This window comes from Beta vulgaris, chromosome 8 (assembly GCF_026745355.1).
Source record: "Beta vulgaris subsp. vulgaris cultivar EL10 chromosome 8, EL10.2, whole genome shotgun sequence".
Lineage (NCBI taxonomy): Eukaryota > Viridiplantae > Streptophyta > Magnoliopsida > Caryophyllales > Amaranthaceae > Beta > Beta vulgaris.
Window position 1 is genome coordinate 35,357,506 of NC_079209.1, and position 24,912 is coordinate 35,382,417.

The window sequence follows — 24,912 nt, forward strand, 5'->3', positions numbered from 1 at the left end:
CGCGTTCGAGGTAATTCACAATGTCCATCAACAACTAGAATCCCGTTAGGAATTGTATGTGCTATGTGTAATATATGTGGTTATGGTTATGTGATTCTATGTTTATATTAGATGTATATTATGTGGCATAAATAGTATTAGTACTTGTTATGACTAAAATTATTATTATTATATTTATAGTACCTACTATTCCTACGTATAATACATATGTATCTACAAGTGTTTTTGTTATTAGTTTTGGAATATAATGTACATATGTAATCACCATATATATTTAAGAAAATTATATTAATGTTGATAATGTAACTTAATGGGTACAAGTAGTGAGTTAATGATGTTACGAACGATATTATAAGTTGATATTGTGACTCTATGAGGCTCTAATGATGGATTTATTGGTTACTATGAATTATAAACGTTGATTATTATAATTCTATTAAGTGGCTAAGTTGTGAAAAATATTATTTGAACTAAAGACGTTCATGTGAATGTGATATTTGATGTGCCATAACTATTAAAATATATTAATCACGTAAAGTGGAAATAATATTGAGTGAATTATCCTGTGGACTTGGATCCTCCATATAATAGGTGATGAACAATATTTGATTTTATTCTGTTACAACTCTTTATTGTCTTCCTCCTAATATTATTGGTGCGCATTGCTGATACCCATTAGAGTAGTGAGGGGTGTGCACACTAGGGACGTTCTGCAAAACGATATTGGTCATTATTCTTAATTTATCTGGGTGACGACCCATGTTGAAGTAGGTGGTTACTGGGATTAGTCCCGGCCTACTGACGTTCAATTCTCCTCTAATAATTAAATTTGTTGTTGTATGACTCATATAAACTTGAAATAATTGAAATGGTTAAATACACTATATACTTGTCTGTATTATGTTATACTTGTCTGTACTACGTTATACGTGTCTGTATTATGCTATAAAAATTATTTTCAAAATATAACTATTATTATTATTATTATTTTTCGGGGTGGAGTTGTAATTGCTTAACTTTCGCTAATTTTTGTGTTTTTTTTTCTTTGCTCTTTTCCAATTTACATTGTGTAGGTTGGTGAAAGGGACCACGTTGCAGGAATGAGTGAATTTTTAGTTTTTAAGTTCACCTAGTTTAATAAACATTATAGCACTGTTATTTGAGATTGTTTAGTTTTGGTTTGGTTTAAATTAGACAACTTAGTTTGGTTTATTTTGATACTTTGGTTTGTAAGTTAAATTTTATTTTTAATAATTAGCCTTGCATTTATTTTTAACAATAAAAGCGGCGGTAACACCCTAAAGGTTTGGTTAGATATTTTAATGAAAAGTGAATATTTTATAAAGTTTTGAAACCAAAGTTTTGGGGTGTTACATCCTAGACCATTCTTCGAAGCATCATTATATACCTCAAATCCCTATATTGATGTTAGGAGTTCGAATTTATTTATCCTATTCATCATCAATTTTAATTGAGCCAATCTCCTTTTCCTAAGCCCAAAAGAAAGACTCCTTATAAATATCTTAATACCCAATTATTTTACCCCACAAAGATTATTTTCTCTCTCCTCACACTCAAAGTTTTCGGCCAGCAGCTGTTCTTCTCTCTCCTTGCCGTTTTTTGTTTTTCTCTCTCTCAAATCTTTTCTTCTTCTTCAAGTAACGTTTCTTCTTCAACAAGAAACGTCACAAAGCCTTCAAATCCATCACGTGGGGCGTCGTTGCTGCTGCTACGTAGCCTGTTTTCCGGCGCCTTCTTTCGTTTTTTTCTTGCTTTTTTGGTTTGTTGGTTAATTCTTTTTTTCTTCCTCAAGTTTCCATTAAAGACTATGTTGTTATGCTTTATTTTAAAGCTAATCATGATTATTGATTTTAATTTACTGTTTTAATAAATAATCTTAATTCATATATATTATATATTATAAGAATAAAAATTCAGATTTGTTTATTATTGTTAGATTGAAGTTTTAATCATTAAAGCATGAATTTTTAGGGTGTTAATTACTAGAAAACCATAGTAGCATGTTGTATACTATGGGATTGGTTTAGATTATGAATTAAACATGTTTACATATGTTTAAAGAGGATTTTATGATTTTATAAGTTGTTGGAATTTCAGAAAAGATTTTATTTATGGAGTTTAAGAATTTTAATTACTAGTATGGTAGTACTATGCTAGGAAGTAAAAGTAATTGAAGTTTTGATAGTAAAATCAAGTTTTGATATGTTTAAAGGGGATTATAAATATTTTAAAGTTGTTGTATTTTTATTTAAGAGTATTGATCTTAGTTTATATTGATTTCTAGGCAGAGAATATTCTGTAGGAGACTTTTAAAGAATTAAAAGTGGTATGCCGACTAGTTTACACATGGTACGTACATACCTGTGTGCTATGTGATTAGTATCATGATTTAAGGAGAAAGAATTTTTAGTATCATGTATAGGAACTTTATAAGTTCATATGTGATTTCTAGTATGATTGATTTCTACATGTTTTATGCATGTGTGCAAGCATGTTAATTATGAGATTTATTATGAGTAAAGATTTGTCATGCTTGGATGAATTTATTGATCCAAGCATGTGGATGGGAATTTTATTTATTAATTCACATGGGGGAATATAATTAATATGTTATTATGATTGAATCATGTTATTCATGTGTTCCCTTACAAGTATTATTTTTACTACTTTATGAGGACTATGGGCCTTATTTGGCAAGTTGATAAGTTATGCCTAAGTTTGATTGTTGGCTAAGTTAAGCAAATAAGAAAGTTTGAGATTAAAAGAAAGTAAATCTTGTGTTGTAAGTTGTGATCACTTATTAAACCCTAAGGTAAAAGAAGTTCAGTTGTGCAGGTTTGCTTTGTAGTTATGTGTTGCTTGTATGTGTGTCATAACAAGTAATAACTTGTAAAGAACGTAAAGTGTGACGCGGATATTTATAAACTTTAGACTGGTGCATGTCTAGAGTTGGACATTAGGAGTTGGAGTACATGGTGGTAGCTCATGGCTTTTTCTCGGAGATGGATTGATCACCATCTCTATTTATATTTAGCAAAAGTTCCTCGATATCGCAGGTCAATCTGAAATGCGTTGTAGTGCCTAGTAGCACCCATATTTCGTCTTCCTAGGTGAAGGCATTAGTAGATAAGACAACGCAGGTCCAATAACTATTCCATTTGAGTATTAAAAAGATGTTTAGAGTTTAGTTCAGTTAAAGTTATTTGCAGAATGTTATATGATTATATTATTGTTTATCCCTGCATGTTACTTACTTAATATCATGTTAGGAATGCTCATGTTTTAGTATGTAGTACTCATCTTTGCTGATTACGTGTTTTGTTTGTATTTGTGATCATGACTTTGCCTTATTGATCTTATGATGACCCATTTTGGTGAGCAGATTCAGTGAAGCATTGATATTACAGGTTCGCAGATGTGCATCATTGAGAATCTGGAATGGAGAGAATGTGTAAATAGTATATTTTATTTTTCTGCATTAGTAGGAACATTAATTATTAAGTTTGTTTGAATAAGACTCATTTAGATTTGTTTATTTCTAAATACTTATTTATTTATTTATTTATAATAAAAGGTTAAAGTTTAGTTATATGTTTTCCGCTGCAAAATTCTGAATAAGCTGATACGTTGTCACACGGGCGATAATACTTAGGTAATTCTATACTTTTATATTATAAAAGTATTTCTTAAAAAGGGAGAATTATCGGGGTGTTACATAAGGTTTCAATTAACGCGACGCATACGCAATTACCTTCCCGTTCTGTTGTAGCACACATCCCAAACCAATCTTAGAAGCATCATTATACACCTCAAATCCCTCATTCCCATCAAGCACTAGGGAAAATAAAGGAAGGGTTGCGCTGGAAGGGCTGTGTTTTTAAAGAAAACCGCAGCCCTATAAGTAATAAAGGGCTGCGATTTTTTAAAAACCGCAACCCTACAAGTAATAAAGGGCTGCGATTTTTTTAAAAAACGCAGCCTTTTATGGCTTATAGGGCTGCGATTTTTAAAAAACACAGCTCTTTATGGCTTGTAGGCTGCGTTTTTTAAAAAAATGCAGCCCTTTATGGGCTTTTTTTTTAAAACGATTTTGAAAGGAATTAATCGCGGGCTCATCAATATATTAAGTGGCTTCATTCTCTCTCCTCTCCCTCATTCTCTCACATCCTTTGTTTCTTCTCCCTCATTAAATTCTCTCTCCTCATTCTCTCTCTTCTCCACAACAACAAATATCAGATCTATAATTTTTCCCTCCTTCACGCTGCAAGGGTTCGAAGTTAAAGCCACGACGAGTACAAGTCTGAACTGTCGTCCACCACCGCCAACACCCGCACCAACACCAACAACAACAACAACATCCACACCGTCATCACAACCCTCGACACAACCCCAACAACAATTACTTCAACAAGTGATGATTTTTCGTTTTTTAGATCTATAATTTTTTGATGTTTGTTTTGATTAATGTTAATGTAATTTCAGATCTATAATTTTTCTATAATTTTTCCGTTCGTTTTTTTATTTTTGTTCATTTTCGTTCTTTTTTTTCTTATTTTTGTTTCTTTTTTTTCATTTCCATTCGTTTTTTTTCATTTTTGTTCATTTTCGTTCATTTTTTTTCAATTTCGTTGATTTTTTTATTGTTCATTTTCGTCCCTTTTTTTAATTTCCGTTCGTTTTTTATTTTCCTTCTCTCTATTTTCTTCTCTGCTCGATCTCGATTAGGTTTACCTTCATTAGCGAAAATGGGTTCTTCATTTTTCTAATGGGTTTCGGTTTTTAGTTCCAAATCTAATTTCATAACTTTTTTGTTTTTTAGTTTATGATTTAATTTCATTTCGTTTTTTAGTTTAGATGCGATATCTTTTTTTTTTTCGTTTTTTAGGGTTTAAGGTTATAATTTAAGGATAGGGGCCTTTTTGCTGTTGGTACTGCATCCTCTTTGGTTATAATTTAAAGATGTTACAATTGCTGTAAGTGTGATGGTGTGAATATGGCAATTTCAAGCAACCTTAGACATCAAATTTTTGCTTTGCTGTAAGAACAGGCAACACATTCGTGGGTTCATTGATCAATCTTTTCTGTTTTGGATTGTTTAAACAATAAAAAATTTCAAACAAAGTTTTTTTTTTATTTTTTAATGGGTAAAAAGGGCTGCGTTTTTGGGCCCAAAAACGCTGCCCTTTGTACAAAGAAGGGCTGCGTTTTTGGGCCCAAAAATGCAGCCCTTCATTGTGAAGGGCTACGGTTTAAAAGCGCAGCCCTTCACTTTTAGTGAAGGGCTGCTACGGAAAGGGATGCTGGCCAAAAACGCAGCCCTTCCGTTTTTTTCCACTAGTGAGGCAAGGTAAAAAAGGTGCAGAGGTTACACGTTCTTTCAAAATCTGAAAGGCTTCTTTACACTTTTCACTCCATTCAAAATTTTGACTCATATCCTTTATTTAAAGCTTAACAGCAACAAGGCCATGAGAAAACACATCAGCAAACTGTAAATAGAGGAGTCTTCCTACAGTTATATATAGTCCAAAGATGCTTGGACATTTCAACTAATTAAAGAAAGAGATGAAGCAAGCAAGAGATACAAGGTGCAAGACAATGTTTCTCAAGAGGTAGATGACTTTTTATATGTTGTTACCTATTGATATTTCAACTCATAACACTGATTGTTCACTGAAATCTAGACTAGTTTTCTCTGCCGTTCGTTGTACCTACAAAAAAGAGAGGAGCAATTCTCAAACAACGAACATAATACCTTTCGACTGATGCAAGAAAAACCTCTTGTAAGGTTTCCAGTTAGGACTCAGCATCAACAAATTTACACATTAAGAGCACAAACCAAGATAGGCATCAAGAGCACAATTCCGACTTGCTCCTAGCTTCCAAAACCTAACTCCCAATAATTTACCACATAATCAAACCACTGTCATTCAGCATACAACTATTAGAATCCTACTTCAAATAATTTCTGAAAAATTAATACACGCTGAACTCAAGTTATTTAACAGTACCGTCTGAAAAACAGGTAAACGTTAATGCGAATAAATTCAATTGAAAAAGAAGACAAAAAAGCTCACTTTAACCACAATTATTCAAGGATTAAAATTGAATTCAATTGAAAAATTGGAAAACTAAATTAGAGATTGAGAATTGGAGATAACATACAACACAAACATTCGACAAAATGTTGCTAAAAAATCATCGAATTGGTTAAGCGCAAGAAAGAGAAAGAGCCGAGAAAGGCGCAAAGGAAAAGAATGCGCACGATTGAAGGAAAAAGGCGTGCAGAAATTAGAAGATTACCTTTCCGTCGCTGACAGGAAAGAAATCTCGAGCTAAAAACCCTAGGAGAGAGAAAATCCATAGTGATGATTGATCTCTCGCTTCTCGTCGCACTCGCAGCACCAGTAGATAAACTTGAATGACAGGTTTGGTGTAGCAACGCAAACATAATATTCATTTAGGTGATTAGGAGAAGAGAGGAGAGACGACGGGTGGCGCCATGAACATTAGGAGATCGGCGACAACGAAAGATGGATTAGGAGGAGCGATTGAAGAAAGAAATTTGGATGAGAGAGAGGGATGAGGGATGATTGGATGAAAGATTAAAGATCAGGTAAGCAGTGAAGAAGTTTAGGGTTTTGTGGGTGGGAGGAGAGAGGGATGAGGGGAGAAAAACAGTATTAATTAACCGATGCGGTTCACGGAATCGAAATGGTTAACAGAGAAGCGCAACGGGTTTTTATTAACCGTTTTGATTTTCTGAGAACTGCAGCGGTTTATGTTCCCACCCTAAATTTCGAGGATTTACCGTTGCGGTTCTCTTAAGGACCGCAACAGTTGTGTTGTGGCCTATAACGTTGTTTCCACTAGCGTTAAAACCCTTATCTAGAGTAACATTTCCGTTAGACGATATTTCTACTACCGTCTTTTATTAAATAAAGTGTATATCTTTTCTTTATTCGTCTTATCAAAGGACGTAGTATTACAATTATAATATTTTAAATTAATTTATCATCTTATAACTCATTCACCAAAATTACCTAAGTGGCGAAATTTAAATCATAAGTAGATCTTGGGTATACTATACTAACCATGGGAGGAGACATCACAGTTCATACTTCCAGATTGGTAGCGAAATTCGCTTTTAAAGTAGTTGTTATACCTAGATGCGGTCAATTCATATTTATGATATACAAAGAGCTTTATCCTACAATAAGTGGCGGACCTAATTAAGGGACATGGGGGTACAATAATATATATATATATATATATATATATATATATATATATATATATATATATATATATATTATATATATATATATATATATATATATATATATAATCAACTTTAAGAAGCTGATATATAAGCATTCCGCGTCAGATATAATATGTCCAGTCAACTTGTCGTAGTGGTCATACCACTGATATAGCATTTGTATCCTCTTTAAAGATGCGTGTCCGAATCGTCGTAGACTTTTTTTTTGTTTTTTAAATTCTATTACCCAATCTCCTTATTTTGGAGCCAACTGACTATATGCACTTTGCAGTCATTATTTCTTCTTTTTTGACTTCCATTTCTTTTTAATAATTTAAAAGTTGCTCCTTCAATACTTTAGCTTTGAACTTTTTCTCAGTTGTTTCCAATTTCTACTTTCTAAATAACTAATACTCCCCTTGTTATAATTGTTATATTTTGTACTTTGACACTCACACCCTATTTTCCCATTGTTTGTGATTTATAGGTAGGGAAAAATATATTCACATGATATCCTCATTATTTTTGTAGTCCATAATTTCGTAACCATATACATATATATCTTATAATGTCTAAAGATGTGTAAAACAATTGATAATTAATTGGAATGTAAGATGATTGATCATGTATTCAAGTTGTTAACGCTAATCAATAAAGATTTGTATTTAACAATAACTTTTTTTTTGGACAATGTTGCAAGCAAAGCAAAAAAGCATTAGGCCCTTGTTTTTCTTGTTGTTACAGCAACGATGTGGGCTTTCTGCACTCTCTTCCTACTGACATTAATACACTGAAATAAAGGAGTTAAAGTTTGTAGCAAACTTCTTGATGCTACTAATTATACAAAGTATATTTTTATCGCCCTTACTAGGGTCTTTTAGGGCTTTGACAACCTCTTCGCTGTCTGTTTGTATTGATAAGTTTGCGTGTTGCACATTTTCTTCCATTGCTCGTAAAATAGCATAGGCTTCAGTTTGAGATGGAGAAGAAGCAAAGATTTTCCTCGAGCTATGTTGATTGTTATTATGTTCAATAATCCATGCAATGGCTGCGGTTTGCTTTTCCCCTTTTGATGTGAGCTTCCATGATCCATCCCCGCTAACTATTGTTTTTCTTCTTGTGTCGTTTGAGCCTATTGTCCATGTGTATATTAGTTGTTTTTTATTGTTACAAAAGCTTGTGTTGCCTCTACCTTGGTCTCGTTGGTCTACCTCTCTTTGTTGATATTCTGTTAGTCTTAGTAGGTAGCTATCATAGACTTTCATAACCATAATAGGGTTGGGATTGATGTTTCTGAAAGTAATTTAGTTCCTGTGAAGCCAGATACTCCACATTGTCGTAATAAACCTATTTATACTCCATTGTCTATGTCTTCCTCTTACGCGTGTTTCCTTCTCTTGAACAGATTCATAAAGTTTTTCAACCAGTCTGCTAGGGTGTTGGGGTTCAAAGGGGGACCCTTATTCCCATTCTTGTTGACCATATTCTTTTGGAGAATTGACAATCTCGAAAGAGATGCTCCAATATTTCTGGGTACAAGTCGCAAAACTTGCAAGTTGTATCGACGTTTATTTTCCTTCTAGTTAGCCCTTGGGAGGTGGGAAGAGCTTTGAAAGGATTTTCCAAAGAAACATCTTTAATTTTGTAAATATTTATTTTCAGTTTTCATATGTACTTCCAATAAGCTTGTTCTTTGAACTTTGGCTGGGCTTGTTGCTGTAAAAACTAATAACATGATCTGACTGTAAAGTTCCCTGTTTTGGTATGCCCCCAAGTTTATCTGATCCTCCTGTTCCATACTTTGAAGATGAATCGAGAGTATTCTTTCTGCATCACTTCTGTGGAAGATATTCCAGATGAGGATTGTGTTCCATTCTCCTCTCCCATTTATGAGATCAACAACCTTTGTGTGCAAGGTAGGGTTGAAGTTAGGAAATTGAGAAGGGTTTAGAGCTCTTTGCCTCAAAAGTTTTTCACCAGCCCAAATATCCTTCTCTATTTCTGTATTATTTCCATTCCCAATTTGCTTGGTAAATCCCTCCCTTAGGAGATCTGAAGCTTTCCAAAGACTTCTGTAGGTATAAGAGGAAGTTGGGGATTTTTTTGTGGGCGAGGGCTGCTGAAAGGGGGTCGAGGTGATATTTTGCTTGGTTTAGCCGGTGAACTAGAGAGTTTTTATTTGTGTGGATTCTCCAGGCTTGTTTCATTAGAATGTTTTAGGTAGGTTATAACTTCAGAATTTGTACCTTGGAAGTTGTCTATAGAGATTTCTTGGGCCTGCAAAGTAACCTCATCGAAGCCCACATGCTTTGGTTGGTTGAATATTTGGGCTAGCTCATCCCAAGGTTCGAATAACAAGCTGTCCAGATCAAAGGTTGATGTATCTTTTGGTGTTTGGTAGCTGATGTTGGGCCTGGCATTTTAGATAGAGGTAGGTGTTACTTATATAAAGATGTTGTTAGCATCTAGATACTCCAAGGACCTAAAAGGGATAAAAGGATCAGCAAAAGGGTCTTGAGGAATGTAGAGCCTGTCTGAGTTGGTGAGGTTCACAGAGGTGAAGAGATTTGCAAGGTTAACTTCATCTTCACAGTTGAATTGACGTTGCGGGCTGGGGGAGTTTTGAACTAGGAGTATAAATATTTGGGATGGTGAAAGATGATGGAGGGAAGTACTATTGTGGGGCTCCATGAGGGAATAAAATCTGAGGAGGAAATTACCTAATGGAGGAATCTTATCTCTTTTTGGTAAAACCTGTTTAAATAAAGGAGAAGAGGGGTAGGGAAGGTCGAGAAGTTACTCTGAGATAGAAGATGATTAAGAAAAGTGGCTAGAGAGTTAATTATTGTTGGTTGAGGTTGGAGTAAATGGCTGCTAAGTATATCAGGCTTACGTTTGAACTGAATAGCCATGCAGTGGATTACACTAAATCCCCCGAGAAAAGAGTTTTTGAAGAAGAGACTTGTAGGGGTATTATGGTAATCCACTGGGTTTGAATAAATGAGGTAATTGTAGGAGATTTTACCTGGATTCTTGAGAAAATCTTCCGGAGCTGGAGTCTCCTTCTCTTTAGGCTGACTTTTGTTGGCAATAACTGCACGTGTAGTACAGGGCCTTTTGTGATTCTTTGTCACATCGTTTCTCTTCCTTTTATTTCTTAGCTTGTTGTGGCTCACTTCCTCTGTATGCGCGTCTGCAGCTGATGGGTTTGTCCTTTTCTTTTTGTTTTGGATAGAACTTTCTCCTTGTTCACTCTTTCTTTTCCAGATTTGTGATGATGATGAAGAGTGGTTCATTTGATGTTCGTTCTGGTGAGCCTCTCCCTTGTTTCTTGAGTTGCTTGCTTCGTTTTCGTTTCCTTTATCCTTTGAGTCGTCAGAGTCACTTGTTTTGCTTTGGGAGTGGTTGGACGAGTCATCCTCCTGCTAGTGTTCTTCTTCCGTTTCCTCTGAATGTGAGGTCTTTGAGGGGTTGTCTCCTTCTTCGTTCCTTTCCCATGAGAAATCTACTAAGTTTACCTGAGTTATTCGGTTTCTCTGTACTCTTTTTAGGCCTATGAGTTTGTTTGAGAAAAGGGGGGTGGAAGGTGGGAGAGATAAAAGGTTGATCCATGCCTTGACCTATGTCCCCCATTAAAGTTTGGAAGTGACGTTGGGATGTTTCAAAGGATAGTCTGCATCTTGGTCTTTTATGACCTATTCTCCCACATTTGTTACAGTAGATAAATACACCCTCATACTTGAAGTCTATCCAGTCTGGTTCAGCCTTTTCTGAGATAAAGTAGAAGCCTGGAACTAGAGGGTCATTTATGAGGATTGTTACTTTGGCTCGCAGGTAGTCTTTTATTCCTATTGTGGAGGATGGATTATCAAAGTAGAGCACTCCACCAATTCTTTCTAAGGCTTTCCTTGCTATATGTGCCTTGTTGTATATGAGTGATAGCCCCTCCACTCTTATCTAGATGAGGGCTCTTTGGAAGTTAATGGATCTAAAGGATGCTCTTGGCTAGCATTTCGCAAAGAGAAATAATGCTCCTTGGTAGTTTGCAGAGCCTCGGGAAGCAAGGTTGTATCTGTCTCTCATATCCGAGCATATGAAAAAGAAGAATTTGCTAACCTTTTTTTTACTCTGATCGATCCGTTTGTGATCAATAGTTGATTGACCCATTCCCTTATTTCCTCTTCATGGAAATCTCTAATGTCTTTAACTTTTCCTATGACCGCCTGTAGGAGATCATTATCTTCTGGACCAATATCTTCATCTTCTATGAGTATTTTGATACCCATTCTTCTCAGGATTTGTGTTTCAGTTGTTTCCATTGTGGCAGTGTAGATAAAACTAGCACCGTGGGTTATGTGTTTTATTTTTTGTATTTCTCTATATGGGTTTATAGAGAGAGATACTCTCTCTTTATGTTTTAGAGAGATAGTAAAGGTAACAATAACTTTGACAGGTTGTTTTTTTTAAACCTTGGTAATAAGTAAATCTAATTATGATCATTCAAAAAAAAAAAGAATGTGTAACCTAATAAGTTTATTCATTATTATCAGTTACAAATTAAATTTGAACTAATAATGGAAAAATATTATCAATTAACAATCGTCATTTTTCCAAACGATATCGAACCCACGTAGTGCAATTCTTAGACCCTCATTATTTTATTTTAGACAAGATCACGATCGAGTTGTAATATAGTAGTATGTAGTTATATAGGCTCTGTTTGGGGAGACATTTTAGGTGCCTAAAATGATAAGTTGCTAAAACTTTTAGGTGCTAAAATGATTTAGGTGTGTTTGGGAAATAACTAAAATAAAATTTCAGTTCCTAAAATGACTGATTTTGACAAGGTAAAAATTATAACGTTTGAAAATCAGGTACCTGAAATCAGGTACCTAAAATCTTGGAATATAACGTTAATTAGATAAAATATACGGCTCAACCGGAATTCTCTCTCATTCTTTCTTGTCTTCTCTACTGGCTGTTGACTTCATCAGTGTACTGCATCCCTTCTCAAGTTTCTGCATCAGGTATCTCCAATTTCATTCATCTCCTTGGAATCTCTGTTTTTTTTAATGATTTTGGTTTATCTTCCCCAAATAAGCTTCATTCATTTGTTGTTTGGCAGCAACACATAAGTTTCCTATACCTTCGTCTAGTTAGGCTTCCATAACCCATTTGATGTAGGATGCACTAGATCTCTCTCTCTCTATCTCTTAATTGATTTTCTTATACTTATATTACTTCCAGTCTTCCACACCATCTACCAAAATGCCGACACTCCTTAAGAAAGCTTATTAAGATGTTTGCCCAAACCTAACACGATATCTATTTTTGAATGATTTTGGTTTATAATTAAAGGAGAGAAAGAATAAACTTCCAATGTATATAAGCATTGGTGAATATAAAACAATGTTTTGTGGTTTGTGATGCTTGTAACTTGGAATCATAAGGATGCAATTGTCTTCACTTCGAAAGATTTGAATTTTTATTTTTGGTTCTTGGATTTTTTTTTAATAGATGACGCCATCAAATGATAAAAAAGAGGGGAATTTCATATGGACAGATGATGACATGATAGCTTTTTGTGAAATTTTGATCGCCTTGTTTGATGAAAAAGTAAAAGGACGTGCAATTAAGTGGGTATTAGTTCATGATAAGTTTGAGAAAAGAATTAAGCCGAAATGTCCAATAAAAAGTATGAAGAATAAGTATGATTGGATGAGGAGAGATTGGCAGCTTTGGAAATTCTTAAAAACAGGGGAAATTGGGCTTGGGTGGGACCCTACTACGGGAAAGATCAAAGCTTCAATTAAATGGTGGAAAAAGAAAATTATGGTGAGTATCATATTACTACATCATAATAATTTTTTGAATAGATTTATTTTGTATAAGTTAAATTTATAATACTACCTTTGCATTTTGTAGGAGAAACCTGAAGTAAAAAAGTTTCAAAATAAAGGAGTAGATCCCGAGATTTATGGAATAGGGTGTATCAAGATGGATATGCTACTGGTGAACATGGATATGCTACTGAAATAAATTAGTGTTGAAATATATATAATAAAAGAATTACAAAATCCAATTAATTAATCAACTTATGCAACAAGTTCTGCCAAACAGTTAAACTAATCAGCTAACTTATCAGTTTCAGCACCTTATCAGTTTCAGCTATACCTTATCAGTTTCAGCTACCTTATCAGTTTCAACTACGTTTCAGGTAGTATTGCCAAACAGACCCATAGTGTGAAAGTCAAAGCGGGGGTTTAAAATTGGATAGAACATCAAAAATACATTCCTCATCAAGTGATCTAGAAGAGCATAACACGATTGCATCATCATCAAATTCATCAGTGGTAAAATGCGACAATCTAACCCAAGAAAACCAACAACAATCTGAGAAAAATTCCAATCGGCGGGAACAAAATGCGGCGACAATGCATTCGTGAGTTATCCAATTTGTCTCTCCTCATCGTAATTCTTTCTCTCCTTCCTCTCCACTCCCTTTGCAGGCCTTTCTTCCTCGTCCTCACTCAAGACGATCTTCGCGAGACAATCATCAACCCTAGCTCTCCTTCCGAAGAATCCAACACCGATCCCGACTCGTCCGAGTGGGATGAGTTCGGCGAGTCCGAGTCCAAATCAGAGGAAGAACTCGACCCTGGATCATGGCGCCCTATTCTCGAAGACCCTCCGAGTCACGACGAGTCGTTGTATTATTCGGGGGTGTCGAAGATGGTTTCTTCATCGAGTTCAGGCGAGTTGAGATTAATGGAGGAGGCGTCGTCGGAAATTGAAGCTGCAGCTAAGGCTGGTGATCCTCATGCTAGGTCTGTGCTAGGTTTATTGTATCATATGGGGATTGGAAGAGAGAGAAATAAAGCTAAGGCGTTTTTGTACCATTTTTTTGCCGCTCTTGGTGGTAATTTGCAGTCTAAGATGGCTCTTGCTCATTTTTATGCTCGCCAAGATGTAAGATTATTCTGTATCTTGTTCTTTGAGTTTTCTTTTGATGTGCATTTTAGTTTTTAAGACGATTGACGATTAGGGGGTTGTGAATTGTGATTTCTTTGCTTTAGTTGTTTAAAGATTTTCTGTTTGTTGCTTTTATACTTTTGTTATAATGTGCATTTACGAACAAGGTTCCGTTCGATTGACGATTAGGGGGTTGTGAATTGTGATTCATGAAAAGATGCAGGGTTCTTTATTAATTTCTCTGCTTTAGTTGTTATAAAATCATCTATTATTTTGTAGCGCTTAGACTTTTGTTATGATGTGCATTTTACAACCATGGCTCAATTGAGAATAAGGGGTTGTGAATTTTGATTGATGAAAGGATGCAAGGTTTCTGTTCTTTCTCGTTTATATGTTATGGGTTATTGCTGTGGTGTTGTTCGATACAGAATTATTGATGATAATAAATTAGTTGCTGCCGCAATTGTAGCATTTAATTATCTCTTGTTCGCTGCACATAATTGTTTCCTGAACTTTTGTTATAATGTGTATTCGACAACTGAGATTTAATTGAGGATAAGGGGTTTGTGAATTGTTATTGATGAAAAGATGCGAGGTTCCTTGTTAATGGTCCTCTTTATATGATATGATTTATGTAGGCTGTGGTGTAATACAAATTTTTTGATGATGATGATGATGGTGTGCTCATATATTTTGTTGCTGCTGTAATAGTAGTCTTTAATCATCTCTTATTCTTCCGTGTGCATAATTGTGCCATAGCTTCATATAGTTCTCATTTATCTTTGAATTTCATTGTTATACTGGGCTCTTTCTGATGCAAAGCAATTGTTGAATTGTTCATGTCCTGTTGTTCTGCTTTTATACCAAGATGAGTTATACTTCAAGAAGAATTAATGTAGCATATAGCTTTGTTAATAGCTGCCAACAAAAATGTGGAAGGGGAAGAAAAACAGAAAAGTAATGGTTTGGAGAAGAGCCTAACTTATTAACCTCTATTTTGCAAGTTTTGTTGGGTGCTAGTTTGATATTTCAATGGTATAGTCACTTATGATCATTCTGCTATTATTATTAATCGATTATAGGTTGTATGCGACTAAATTTGCATATGTATTTCTCTGCTGTTTAATGGTTAATTGTGTCATTGGCTTCAGATGTATGAAGAAGCAGTTAAACTCTATGCCGAATTAGCAAAAGTGGCAGTGAATAGTTTTTTAATTACTAAGGATTCTCCTGTTATCGAGCCGGTACGGATTCATGTTGGAGCAGAGGAAAACAAGGAAGCTTTAAGGAAGTCTCGAGGCGAAGACGATGAGGATTTTCAGATACTGGAATACCAGGCACAAAAGGGAAATGCTGGGGCAATGTACAAAATTGGCGTATTCTATTATTTTGGACTCAGAGGATTGCGTCGTGATCCTTCTAAGGCTTTGTCCTGGTTTCTGAAAGCAGTTGAGAAAGGAGAGCCCAGGTCGATGGAGCTTCTTGGGGAGATATTTGTAAGGGGAACTGGGGTGGACAGGAATTATACAAAGGCTCTGGAATGGCTTACTCTTGCAGCTAAACAGCAACTTTTTTCAGCTTATAATGGCATTGGGTATATGTATGTCAAAGGATATGGTGTAGAAAAGAAGAATTTTACGAAGGTAAGGGCTTCTTGCCATTAACTGCATGTCATGATGAGTTACATGAAATTAATTGTGCAACTGCTGGCATAACTGCTATAGACTAATGCTTCATTTGTATTGCACTTAAGTTTCCTTGATGAGTGATGAGTCTATATATCTTGGACTTTGGAGTCTGGAGTCTGGGCTTAAATGTCTTCATAGTGTTTCTATTCAGCTTGATAAAACCTTGAGGAAAGAGGGGGGGGGGGGGAGGTATTTGGATCACACTTGGTACCTGGAACTGGTGCAAGGTCATGCTTTTGCTGCATATGCAACAGCCTGACTGTGCGGTTAATAGAAGTGAGTGCAAAACTGAACTGGTGTAGATACACAGTACGCATGCCTCTGTGTGGGCTGGCCGGCTGGGTGTGCATGCAGTCAAGCAGCTTCCATTTATGTAGTCAGTTCAGCTGGGCCATTGTTCATAGGCGTGGGTGCAAGCACCATCCATAAATGCTTGTTTCTCAGAATTTATTCAGCCCACTCTACACCCTTTTGTCTCCAATTGTCATTATTACATAGCTAGGTGTCCAGATACTTTATGGTCCATTCAAGGCCTCTTTATTCAAATCCAAAACAACAAAGATGTCATTCCGAGGCAAAAGCACTCAAGTAATCGTGATGGAGCCCAGATTAAAATGAAATAAAAAGGAGGATAAAGTCATAGAACTTGAATACTTGAGCTCGGTTGTCGGCAGGATGTTTCAGCATTATTTTCTATCTAGTTAGGTTTTATATTAGTAAAATAGTACTTTGTACTAAATGCTTGAGCACGATTACATAATCTCAGCATTTTGTATCTCTAACAGGTGGCATTATGAATTTGCTGGAAACCTTCATATCTTTTCTAATTTTCCTGAAATTGATTTTGAGAACTTTGGGTAACCTTTTTTCTGTGTATATATTAAATCATTTCAGTTATTCTTAGGCATAAACTTTTCCTTGACAGGCGAAAGAATATTTTGAAAAAGCAGCTGTTAATGAGGACCCTGGTGGGTACTATAATCTTGGGGTCTTGTATCTTAAAGGGATAGGGGTGAAGAAGGATGTGAAGCTGGCTTGCAAATATCTTATGATGGCTTCAAATGCTGGTCAACCGAAGGCTTTCTATCAGTTAGCAAAGATGTTTCATTATGGCGTCGGTCTGAAAAGGAATCTTCAAATGGTATGTTAATTGTAGCTTTCTTTATCGGTATGATGTGAAATTCCTGGAAATCTAGTGTGTTCACCTATATTTACAGTTCCTAAGTCTGCTTGGTTCAATTTGAGGGGATCTCATCAGTTTTGTAAGTAAACAAAGTACCATTTCCCTCTTCTTTCGTCTCCGCTTATAGAGGAGATCGAATTTGTGTGTTCTAGAACCCTGTTCTAAAGTCAACTGTTCAGTGTATGAGTCAAACTTATATCCGATCCTTCCTTTTTTCTTATTTGTAAAGTCAGATACCATTTCCCTCTTCTTTCCTCTCTGCTCTCCTTCCCCTATTCCTGCACTTCTGGTTTCCCATTGTCTCCACCTCCGACCCTTAAAATACCACTTCCCTCTTTTCCTCCACCCCTTACCACCCTGTCTCTACTTTCCAATTTAAGTACTCTTATTTCCTGTTGTTTCTCACCTCCCTGGGCAATATTTGAATGCATTGGGCGATAAAGGGGTTGCCTGAAAAAATGGAGACAAAGACTTGCTATATAGATAAAGGTTCGTAGTTTTAAATCGGCATGAGACGCACATGGTTGGAGCCTAAGCGTCAGGCTCACACACATCCTTCGAGCCTAGGCGCAAGGCAAAAGGCACACACCATCGATGTCGAAAACCTGATAAAGTAGGATCCATCCTTAGCAATTGATTGTTGCGTAGACAAAACCCCTTACGCAAACACGAATCTTGAGTCTTTATTAGCTATAGAAATCCGATCCAAATTAGTAATTCACGCTCAATAAGAAAAAGGATTAATAGGTAATTTATGAATACTCAAGTAGTTAATTAATATACTTCCTCTACTTTCTGAAATTGGAACATTTTGATTTGTACGCTTGCCAATATAACTTTGACCATTGATTTAATTTAAATATGTATTTGTAAAAATTATAATAATTTGAAAATATACATAAAGGCAAATCCAATGACATTTTGTATGATAACATTTATTATAGATATTACTTCAAAAATATGGTTAGAGTATGTAAATAGTGCAAAACTCAAATTGCCACAAATTTTAGGAATTGGAAGAAGTAATAATTAATAGGAGATGCTTGTCTCAATGGTCGTTTGGTATACATGTGAATTTAATTCCCATGGAAAGTTCCATTTCCTAGGAAATTATTTCCCTTTTGTAATTCCTAGGAAATTGACTAATGTGTTTGGTTGATATTAAGGAATTTGTATTCTTATGAATTGATGTGAGAATTTCAAATGAACGGTGGGGGGGGGGGGGGGTAGGTGAATAAATTCCCATGCTTTGTGCGAATTTTCATTGCCCCCATTTTCAGTCAACCAAACAACTATCCAATATTAAAAATCATGGGAATTTCTAATGCCTACATATACCAAACAACCACTCAAGTAGTTATTTCATGGATTTTATCTAACTACTATTGAGCATTAAAGGCTACTCATGCTTAGTAGAACATTTTGGAAAGAAAACATCTTGAGTTCATGAGCTGAAAATTTGGTTCAAAAACTGGTAACAACGGATATATGGAAAAGATTTGCCTGGTCGTTGAGAGGTATGAAGCGTATGATTGATCATCATTATAACTTCCGAAGATCAGGAAAGTAAATGGATAATTTTATGTCACTTCTCATATCATATTACAACATCAAAATATTATCCCATAACAATCAAGATTTACTTATATATATGCCCGTGCCAATGATGGTGACTTACTGTCGAAACAGATCCAAAATACTGTAATTCCCAGAATAGAGGTGGCTACTAGTTGCCAAATAATTAACAGTTTTCTAGTGGAGTATTCACATTGAAAATACAATTCCTTGGGCTATGGGTCAATCTTAGTGATGTGTGGGTGGTCATCGAAAGTGTGTAGAATCTTCTTTAACACCAAATGAAAGTAGAGTGGCCCAAATTAAAATTAATTCAATTTGTTCCATATACCTTCAAAAATAATGTAGCTTATTGGGAGTTTATATAGGCTAACCACCACTTAGAAAATAAAGATAATGTAGTTTCCTAGTTTGGATATACTAGTCTGATATTCTTAAATTTACTTACCTAATAAAGTACCGATGAATGTATAGGGAAACAATTGTGGTTCTTTCTTCCTTTCCTTAACATCCAGGCATCCACTCAAGCTTTCATCCATTAGGTAGGAAGCCAAGATAGCAATCATGTTGTTTTACTGCCTTAAAGCTGAATTTCTCTAAAAGCAAAATTGAAAGAATAATGTCTTGAAGGAAACCTGAGATGGTATATCTTTTGTCCTGAAGCCTTCTCATTTGCTGTAATGCTATCAAGTAATGTCTCTGTTTCTGTCTCTGATACTGACAAAAAGTAGGCTTTCAATCGTGAAGATAGCTGGAGATAAGAGGCACTCTTCAGCCAACTTTTACAACAGAAATTATTTTACTTGCATTTGTCTGAGGACTCTACATCATGAATGATCTAAATTTTCTCTGCCCGACCCTTTTTTGACAGAGGTGTTGCTGATGAGGATTTTAGTAGACCCAAATAGAACTACCAGTAATAGATCTCAAAAGTTCTGGGTTTGAGGGTTTCTTGAAGCCATCGTTTAAGAGGAACACAAGTCATGGCGTATTTTTGGTTCAAGCAAAAATGTAGATTAGATAGCTAAACACTCATCAAAATCATCAATCAAAACTTAAAATTGCCTGAAAAAAAATGCAGTTTATGAGTCGTTTATGTATGGACTAGTTATTCCTACTTTAGGAGAAGCCCCTAGGTTTCCAAAAGTAAACTGGAACTTGAGAATTGATGACATTGCGCACAAACAGTATAGTTCTACAGTGCACAACATCACGCTAAGGAAAGAATAATGAAGAAATTTCAATAAATCCTAATCACCTAATATTTCTACTCTGATTAAGATGTCAGCCTTTTCATTCCTCAAAAAAGAGACTCTTAACCAGGATACCGGATGGCCGCTTTGTAACAGATTTCAGAGAGGCCGTTCTGTTATATACCATTATAAAATAGCAATTTGGATTTCACACCAAAATCGGCGCGACGGCCGTTACTTTGTGGTATAACGGCGTTCCAAAACCATTATAATTAGATAATGACCGTTCTTTGATGATAGAAGAAGCCGACTCAAGATCAATTAGATCTGAATTGAATTTTGGAAAAAAAAACATTTTTTTTCCAAATTAAATCTTACCTGGGCTTAAAACTCAAATTAAAGCCTCTCATTTAATTTCATGAGGTTACTTCAAATTGAACCGTAAATTGAAAACCCTAATTCCGAAGAAATCCATTATATGGAGGCAATGGACAGCCATTGCTTGTCCGGTCATGGCAAAGAACGTCAACAGAACATTTTCGGCTGTTTTTCGGGGACATAGTTGCTAGTGTTGGGTGGTGGTTCTCTTTTTTGCTTCTCCGGTCATGGCAGAGAACGTCGAGAGAACATTTTCGGCTGCTTTCGGGGCCATAGTCAATAAATCTTTTCGGTTGTTATCGCTCTTTTCTTCTTTTCTCTTTCTCTCTTCTTTTGTTTTTGACTTCACACGTGTTTCTTCTTTTTAGGGAAACAAGGTTTTTTTTTAAAAAAAGCTCCTTATATCTTTATTGCTCTTTTTTGTATACAAATGTGGCTACTAGTATTAAGTTTTTTCTATTTTACAATATTTTAATAATTATATATGCATCAAAAGTATCTCAAATAGTGTACTCATAAAACATGCTTAGACATGATATAGTGTAAAAAATTTAAGAAATGGAAAAACAAGCTTGAAAATCCACTATTCCACTTATCTGATTTTTCAAAATAAAAAATAAAAAATCAAGTCACGAGTCACGACGGCGGCAAAACGTTTTATTTCACCGTTACAAGCCGTTCCCTCGACCACGTGACAGAAATCGCGACCACGACCACATTTTTTTCTATGCTCCTAACATACCTCAACTCTTAAAGACATGCTGCATCAAGGTAACAAGATAAGAATCAACCTTTTGCATTAAATACTTCATTCCTCCAAAAAAAAGCTATTTCTTTTTGTGACACTTAAGGAGCTTTTAATTTGCTAGAGGATGAGATAAAATTTAAGGCCAATTATTGCTGATCATTGGCACCTGATTCCAATATAAGAAAACTCATGATCCAAGAGCTTGTTTCACGAAAATTTTGTTCGGACTCCATTATTATTGTTGTAGCTTAATTCCTACAACATCAAATAGATTTACTCTAGTTTTATTGCCAAATTTATGGCCAAATATTATAACGTTCACTAGAATCAATAATTCTTAGTATATATTATACTCGCTCAGCTGCCTTGGCGATGTCTGTCTCCTAGGATGAATTAGAAACCATCGAACAACATAGAATATAATAATGTAGAAATACATCTTATTATCAAGTCCATTTTCTTTATCAAATTTCTGAATGATTTTTAAATCAAGTTGGAGTAATGCATCATTCAGATTTGTTAGTTACAAATGTGATGCATATTCACCTCTATTTGTCCATGTACTATGCTTTATCTTTGTCACTAATGCTTTACTGTGTACTAAATGCGTTCTGTTTTTTATCAACATCCTTTATTTAACATAATTTAGTTACTGGTATCCTAAAAGAAGTCCAAATTTGCTTTACCTTAATGCTGGGTATATATGGTTTCAGGCTACTGCATTGTACAAGTTAGTTGCAGAACGGGGACCATGGAATTCCTTGTCTAGGTGGGCTTTAGAGGCGTACTTGAAGGGTGATGTGGGTAAAGCATTACTCCTGTACTCAAGGATGGCAGAAATGGGTTATGAGGTAGCACAAAGTAATGCTGCGTGGATTCTTGATAAGTTCGGGGAACGTAGCATGTGTATTGGAGCATCTGGACTATGCATAGATACTGAAAGGCATCAACGAGCACATTCTTTATGGTGGCAGGCTTCTGAGCAGGGTAATGAACATGCTGCCTTGTTGATAGGAGATGCATATTATTATGGTAGGGTATGTATCTTTGAGTTGGCCTCTCCATCTGTGCCCTGTTGAAGTGTATTTTTGGTTTTGATTTTTCTGAAGTTCCATTATGATTGAAACATTTTGTGGTTCATAATTGATATCCTAATTTCCTTCCCAGGGTACGGACAGAGATTATGAACGTGCTGCTGAGGCGTATATGCATGCAAAAAGTCAGGCTAATGCACAAGCTATCTTTAATCTTGGGTACATGCATGAACATGGCCAAGGACTTCCTTATGATCTTCATCTTGCTAAACGCTACTATGATCAAGCATTGGAGATTGATTCTGCAGCAAGATTACCTGTCACCCTGGCTCTTACAAGCTTATGGATTCGGAAAAATTATGCCGACAGTTTTTTGGTGAGTGTTATCTTCATATTGCTGTCTGCAGTGCTTTGTATCTTTATAATCTTCAGCGACGCTGATAGAGTTAATTGCAGGTGCACACAATTGATTCCCTCCCAGAAGTCTATCCAAAAGTTGAAGCATGGGTTGAAAATATCATCATGGAGGAAGGAAATGCCACAATTCTTACTCTTTTTGTTTGCTTGCTGACAGTTCTTTACCTTCGAGAATGGCAACGTAGGCACGCTGTTGTTCCTCAGGTTGATGATGTTGCACAACAGCACAATGAGCAGCTCATCCACGCCCCACATTGAGCTTCCAACATATGTAGTTTTGTTCCCCCGAGATTGTCATCGATACAAAATCTAGTTCCCTTCCCTTATTTTGGGGGATAAGATCAACACTTTCAAAATTTTCCTTTGATACTTGGAAAGAGGAGGGGGGGGGGGGGGGGGGAGAACCTTTTACTCAAATATAGCAAGTAGATCTTCTCTTATATTGTGAATAGGGCACATCGACAATTGAAGCAATTGTACATTAAAAGCTCTACATGATGGCCTTGTTTGGCGAGCATTTGTTAGTTCATAGCTTCTTCTACTAGTTGATGTGAGCATTTGGTTTTCCTGCGTTTTATTGGTAATAATTGATGTATGCTCGAATGTACAAATTGCAACACACATGAACATTCAAGGTGTTTGGTCATAAAACCTGAATTGTCCTCTATTTCATTGCAATCTTCTATTATACAAACTAATAATCGGTTTTTCTAATGTTTTCAACACAACATTAAAAACAGAAAATAAAGGCAATCATAAATTAACTACTAAGCGACTAAATCTCCATGTTCCAGAAAGGTTCCCTTGAATTGTGGAACAGACTAGCTCTCGACATTCTTCGAGTTCGGATCCTTTAGAGTTTTAATAGAACTATACAAGGTAGAGTTGTATTTGAATCATACATTTTAAAATGAAGGGCTCATGTTGGTGGGAAGGGGAAGATAAGGGGTGGATTTTGATAAGAAAAACAGGGTTTTTTTGAAAAGATTATATATGAGCCATTGATTTTTTATTTAATGGTTGACATTTTGCTCAAACTCTATCTTGTAGAGTTATTTTAGAACTCTAGAGGATCCAAACACACATTCTCCTTGCAAGCCACGGTTTTTGGATGAACTTGGACGACACACAAATATGACTTGGTTGCCCTCTTCACGCCTATGATTCTCCATTTGATCTTCATGTTGTTGCTTAGCATTTGTTGGCTCTTTATGATTGTAGCAGACTAGTAACTAACTCCTAGGACTTCGAGACACACTAGGACTCATAATAAACCCCTAACTCCTAAGATAACTCGTCACACTTGAGTTATACTTATTACAAAATATTGAACGAAATGAAGCCTAATACAAGCACTACTTAAACAAAAAAAACTAGAATGGAGTTAATCGAATAACACGCTAATCGAGCTAACTAGAACAAGAGTTTAACAAGGACTTGTAAACTGAAGAAACCATGTTTAAGACTCGTTACCTTCAATGCTCATCAAAGGAATTGAATCACGGACATCTTGGAGAGTGATAGCCACCAAGTGAATAAGCTTGGTGTTCTTCGAAGCCATAATAGGCGTAGATGGTCCTCCATTATCCTTCCCTTCTTTGAGAGAGTTGGACCTCAAACTAGGAAGTTCATCATCATCTTCATGATATATAAAGACTCACATGTACCACATTAAAAGTGCTAGAAACACCATAGTCACCAGGAAGTTCAACTTTATAGGCATTGTCATTCACCTTTCTAACAATAGGAAAGAGACCATCTGACCTAGGGTGTAGCTTAGACTTCCTCTTAGAAGAAAAGTGTGCCTTTGTAAGGTGAATTCAAACCAAAACTCTAGGTTGGAATTGCACATCTCTCCTCTTCTTGTCTACTCGTGATTTGACCTTTCATTAGCCTTGATGATCTTCTCATGCACATATTCATGAAGCTTTTTAATCTTTTGAACTCGTGTTTAAGCTTCATGGCTATACATGTTGGTAGTAGGGAAAGGAGCTAAATCGCCGTAGGTGCTCGAATTTTGGCCGTAGACAATAAAGAAAGGACCAAGACTTGTAGTTTTGTTAAGGACCCTATTTATAAGTAAATTCAGCAAAAGGGAGCTTCTCTTCAATTGCTTGGGGATTTTTGTGGCTAAATTAAAGCTCGAATAAGGGTGTCTAGAGTTCTATTGGTAACTTTGGTTTGGACATCGGTTTAAGGGTGGCTTGAGGTGCTAAACTTCAATTTGGTGTCCATCTCCTTCCATATATAAGGTAAGCCGAAAATGGAAAAATGGTTTAAGAGCTTGGAATCACGACCATCACCATAGACTTAGGAACTCCATGCAAACAAACAATCTTCTTGAAATATAAGTTAGCAATAATAACATCTCATGTGTCGTATGACAAGCCACAATGTGCCATTTTAGAGAACCTATCAACAACTAGCATGCAAGAATCTTTTTGT

General features: G+C 35.7%; 2 protein-coding genes across 2 annotated transcripts; both read left to right on the forward strand.

Annotated features, from left to right (window-relative positions):
* Nucleotides 1–12,218: 12,218 nt before the first annotated feature.
* LOC104901475 (uncharacterized) lies at nt 12,219–13,629 on the forward strand. The gene is made up of 4 exons (XM_010689065.3): nt 12,219–12,306; nt 12,797–13,114; nt 13,205–13,291; nt 13,497–13,629. Exons 2-4 carry the CDS (start codon nt 12,797–12,799, stop codon nt 13,524–13,526), a joined length of 435 nt encoding a protein of 144 aa, XP_010687367.2. The 5' UTR covers nt 12,219–12,306; the 3' UTR covers nt 13,527–13,629.
* Nucleotides 13,547–23,139, forward strand: LOC104901362 (ERAD-associated E3 ubiquitin-protein ligase component HRD3A). The gene is made up of 6 exons (XM_010688926.4): nt 13,547–14,248; nt 15,403–15,894; nt 16,865–17,080; nt 21,730–22,053; nt 22,184–22,426; nt 22,507–23,139. The coding sequence occupies exons 1-6, from the start codon at nt 13,703–13,705 to the stop codon at nt 22,723–22,725; spliced, it is 2,040 nt and encodes a 679-aa protein (XP_010687228.1). The 5' UTR covers nt 13,547–13,702; the 3' UTR covers nt 22,726–23,139.
* Nucleotides 23,140–24,912: the final 1,773 nt, after the last annotated feature.

Bases quoted from the DNA above. Each gene is read 5' to 3' on its own strand.
- LOC104901475 (XM_010689065.3), top strand. From the start codon at position 12,797: ATGACGCCATCAAATGATAAAAAAGAGGGGAATTTCATATGGACAGAT. The intron at 13,115-13,204 runs GTGAGTATCATA...TGCATTTTGTAG, and splicing joins GGTGGAAAAAGAAAATTATG to GAGAAACCTGAAGTAAAAAA. The intron at 13,292-13,496 runs GTGAACATGGAT...ACTACGTTTCAG, and splicing joins TCAAGATGGATATGCTACTG to GTAGTATTGCCAAACAGACC.
- LOC104901362 (XM_010688926.4), top strand. From the start codon at position 13,703: ATGCGGCGACAATGCATTCGTGAGTTATCCAATTTGTCTCTCCTCATC. The intron at 22,054-22,183 runs GTATGTATCTTT...TTTCCTTCCCAG, and splicing joins ATGCATATTATTATGGTAGG to GGTACGGACAGAGATTATGA. The intron at 22,427-22,506 runs GTGAGTGTTATC...AGTTAATTGCAG, and splicing joins ATTATGCCGACAGTTTTTTG to GTGCACACAATTGATTCCCT.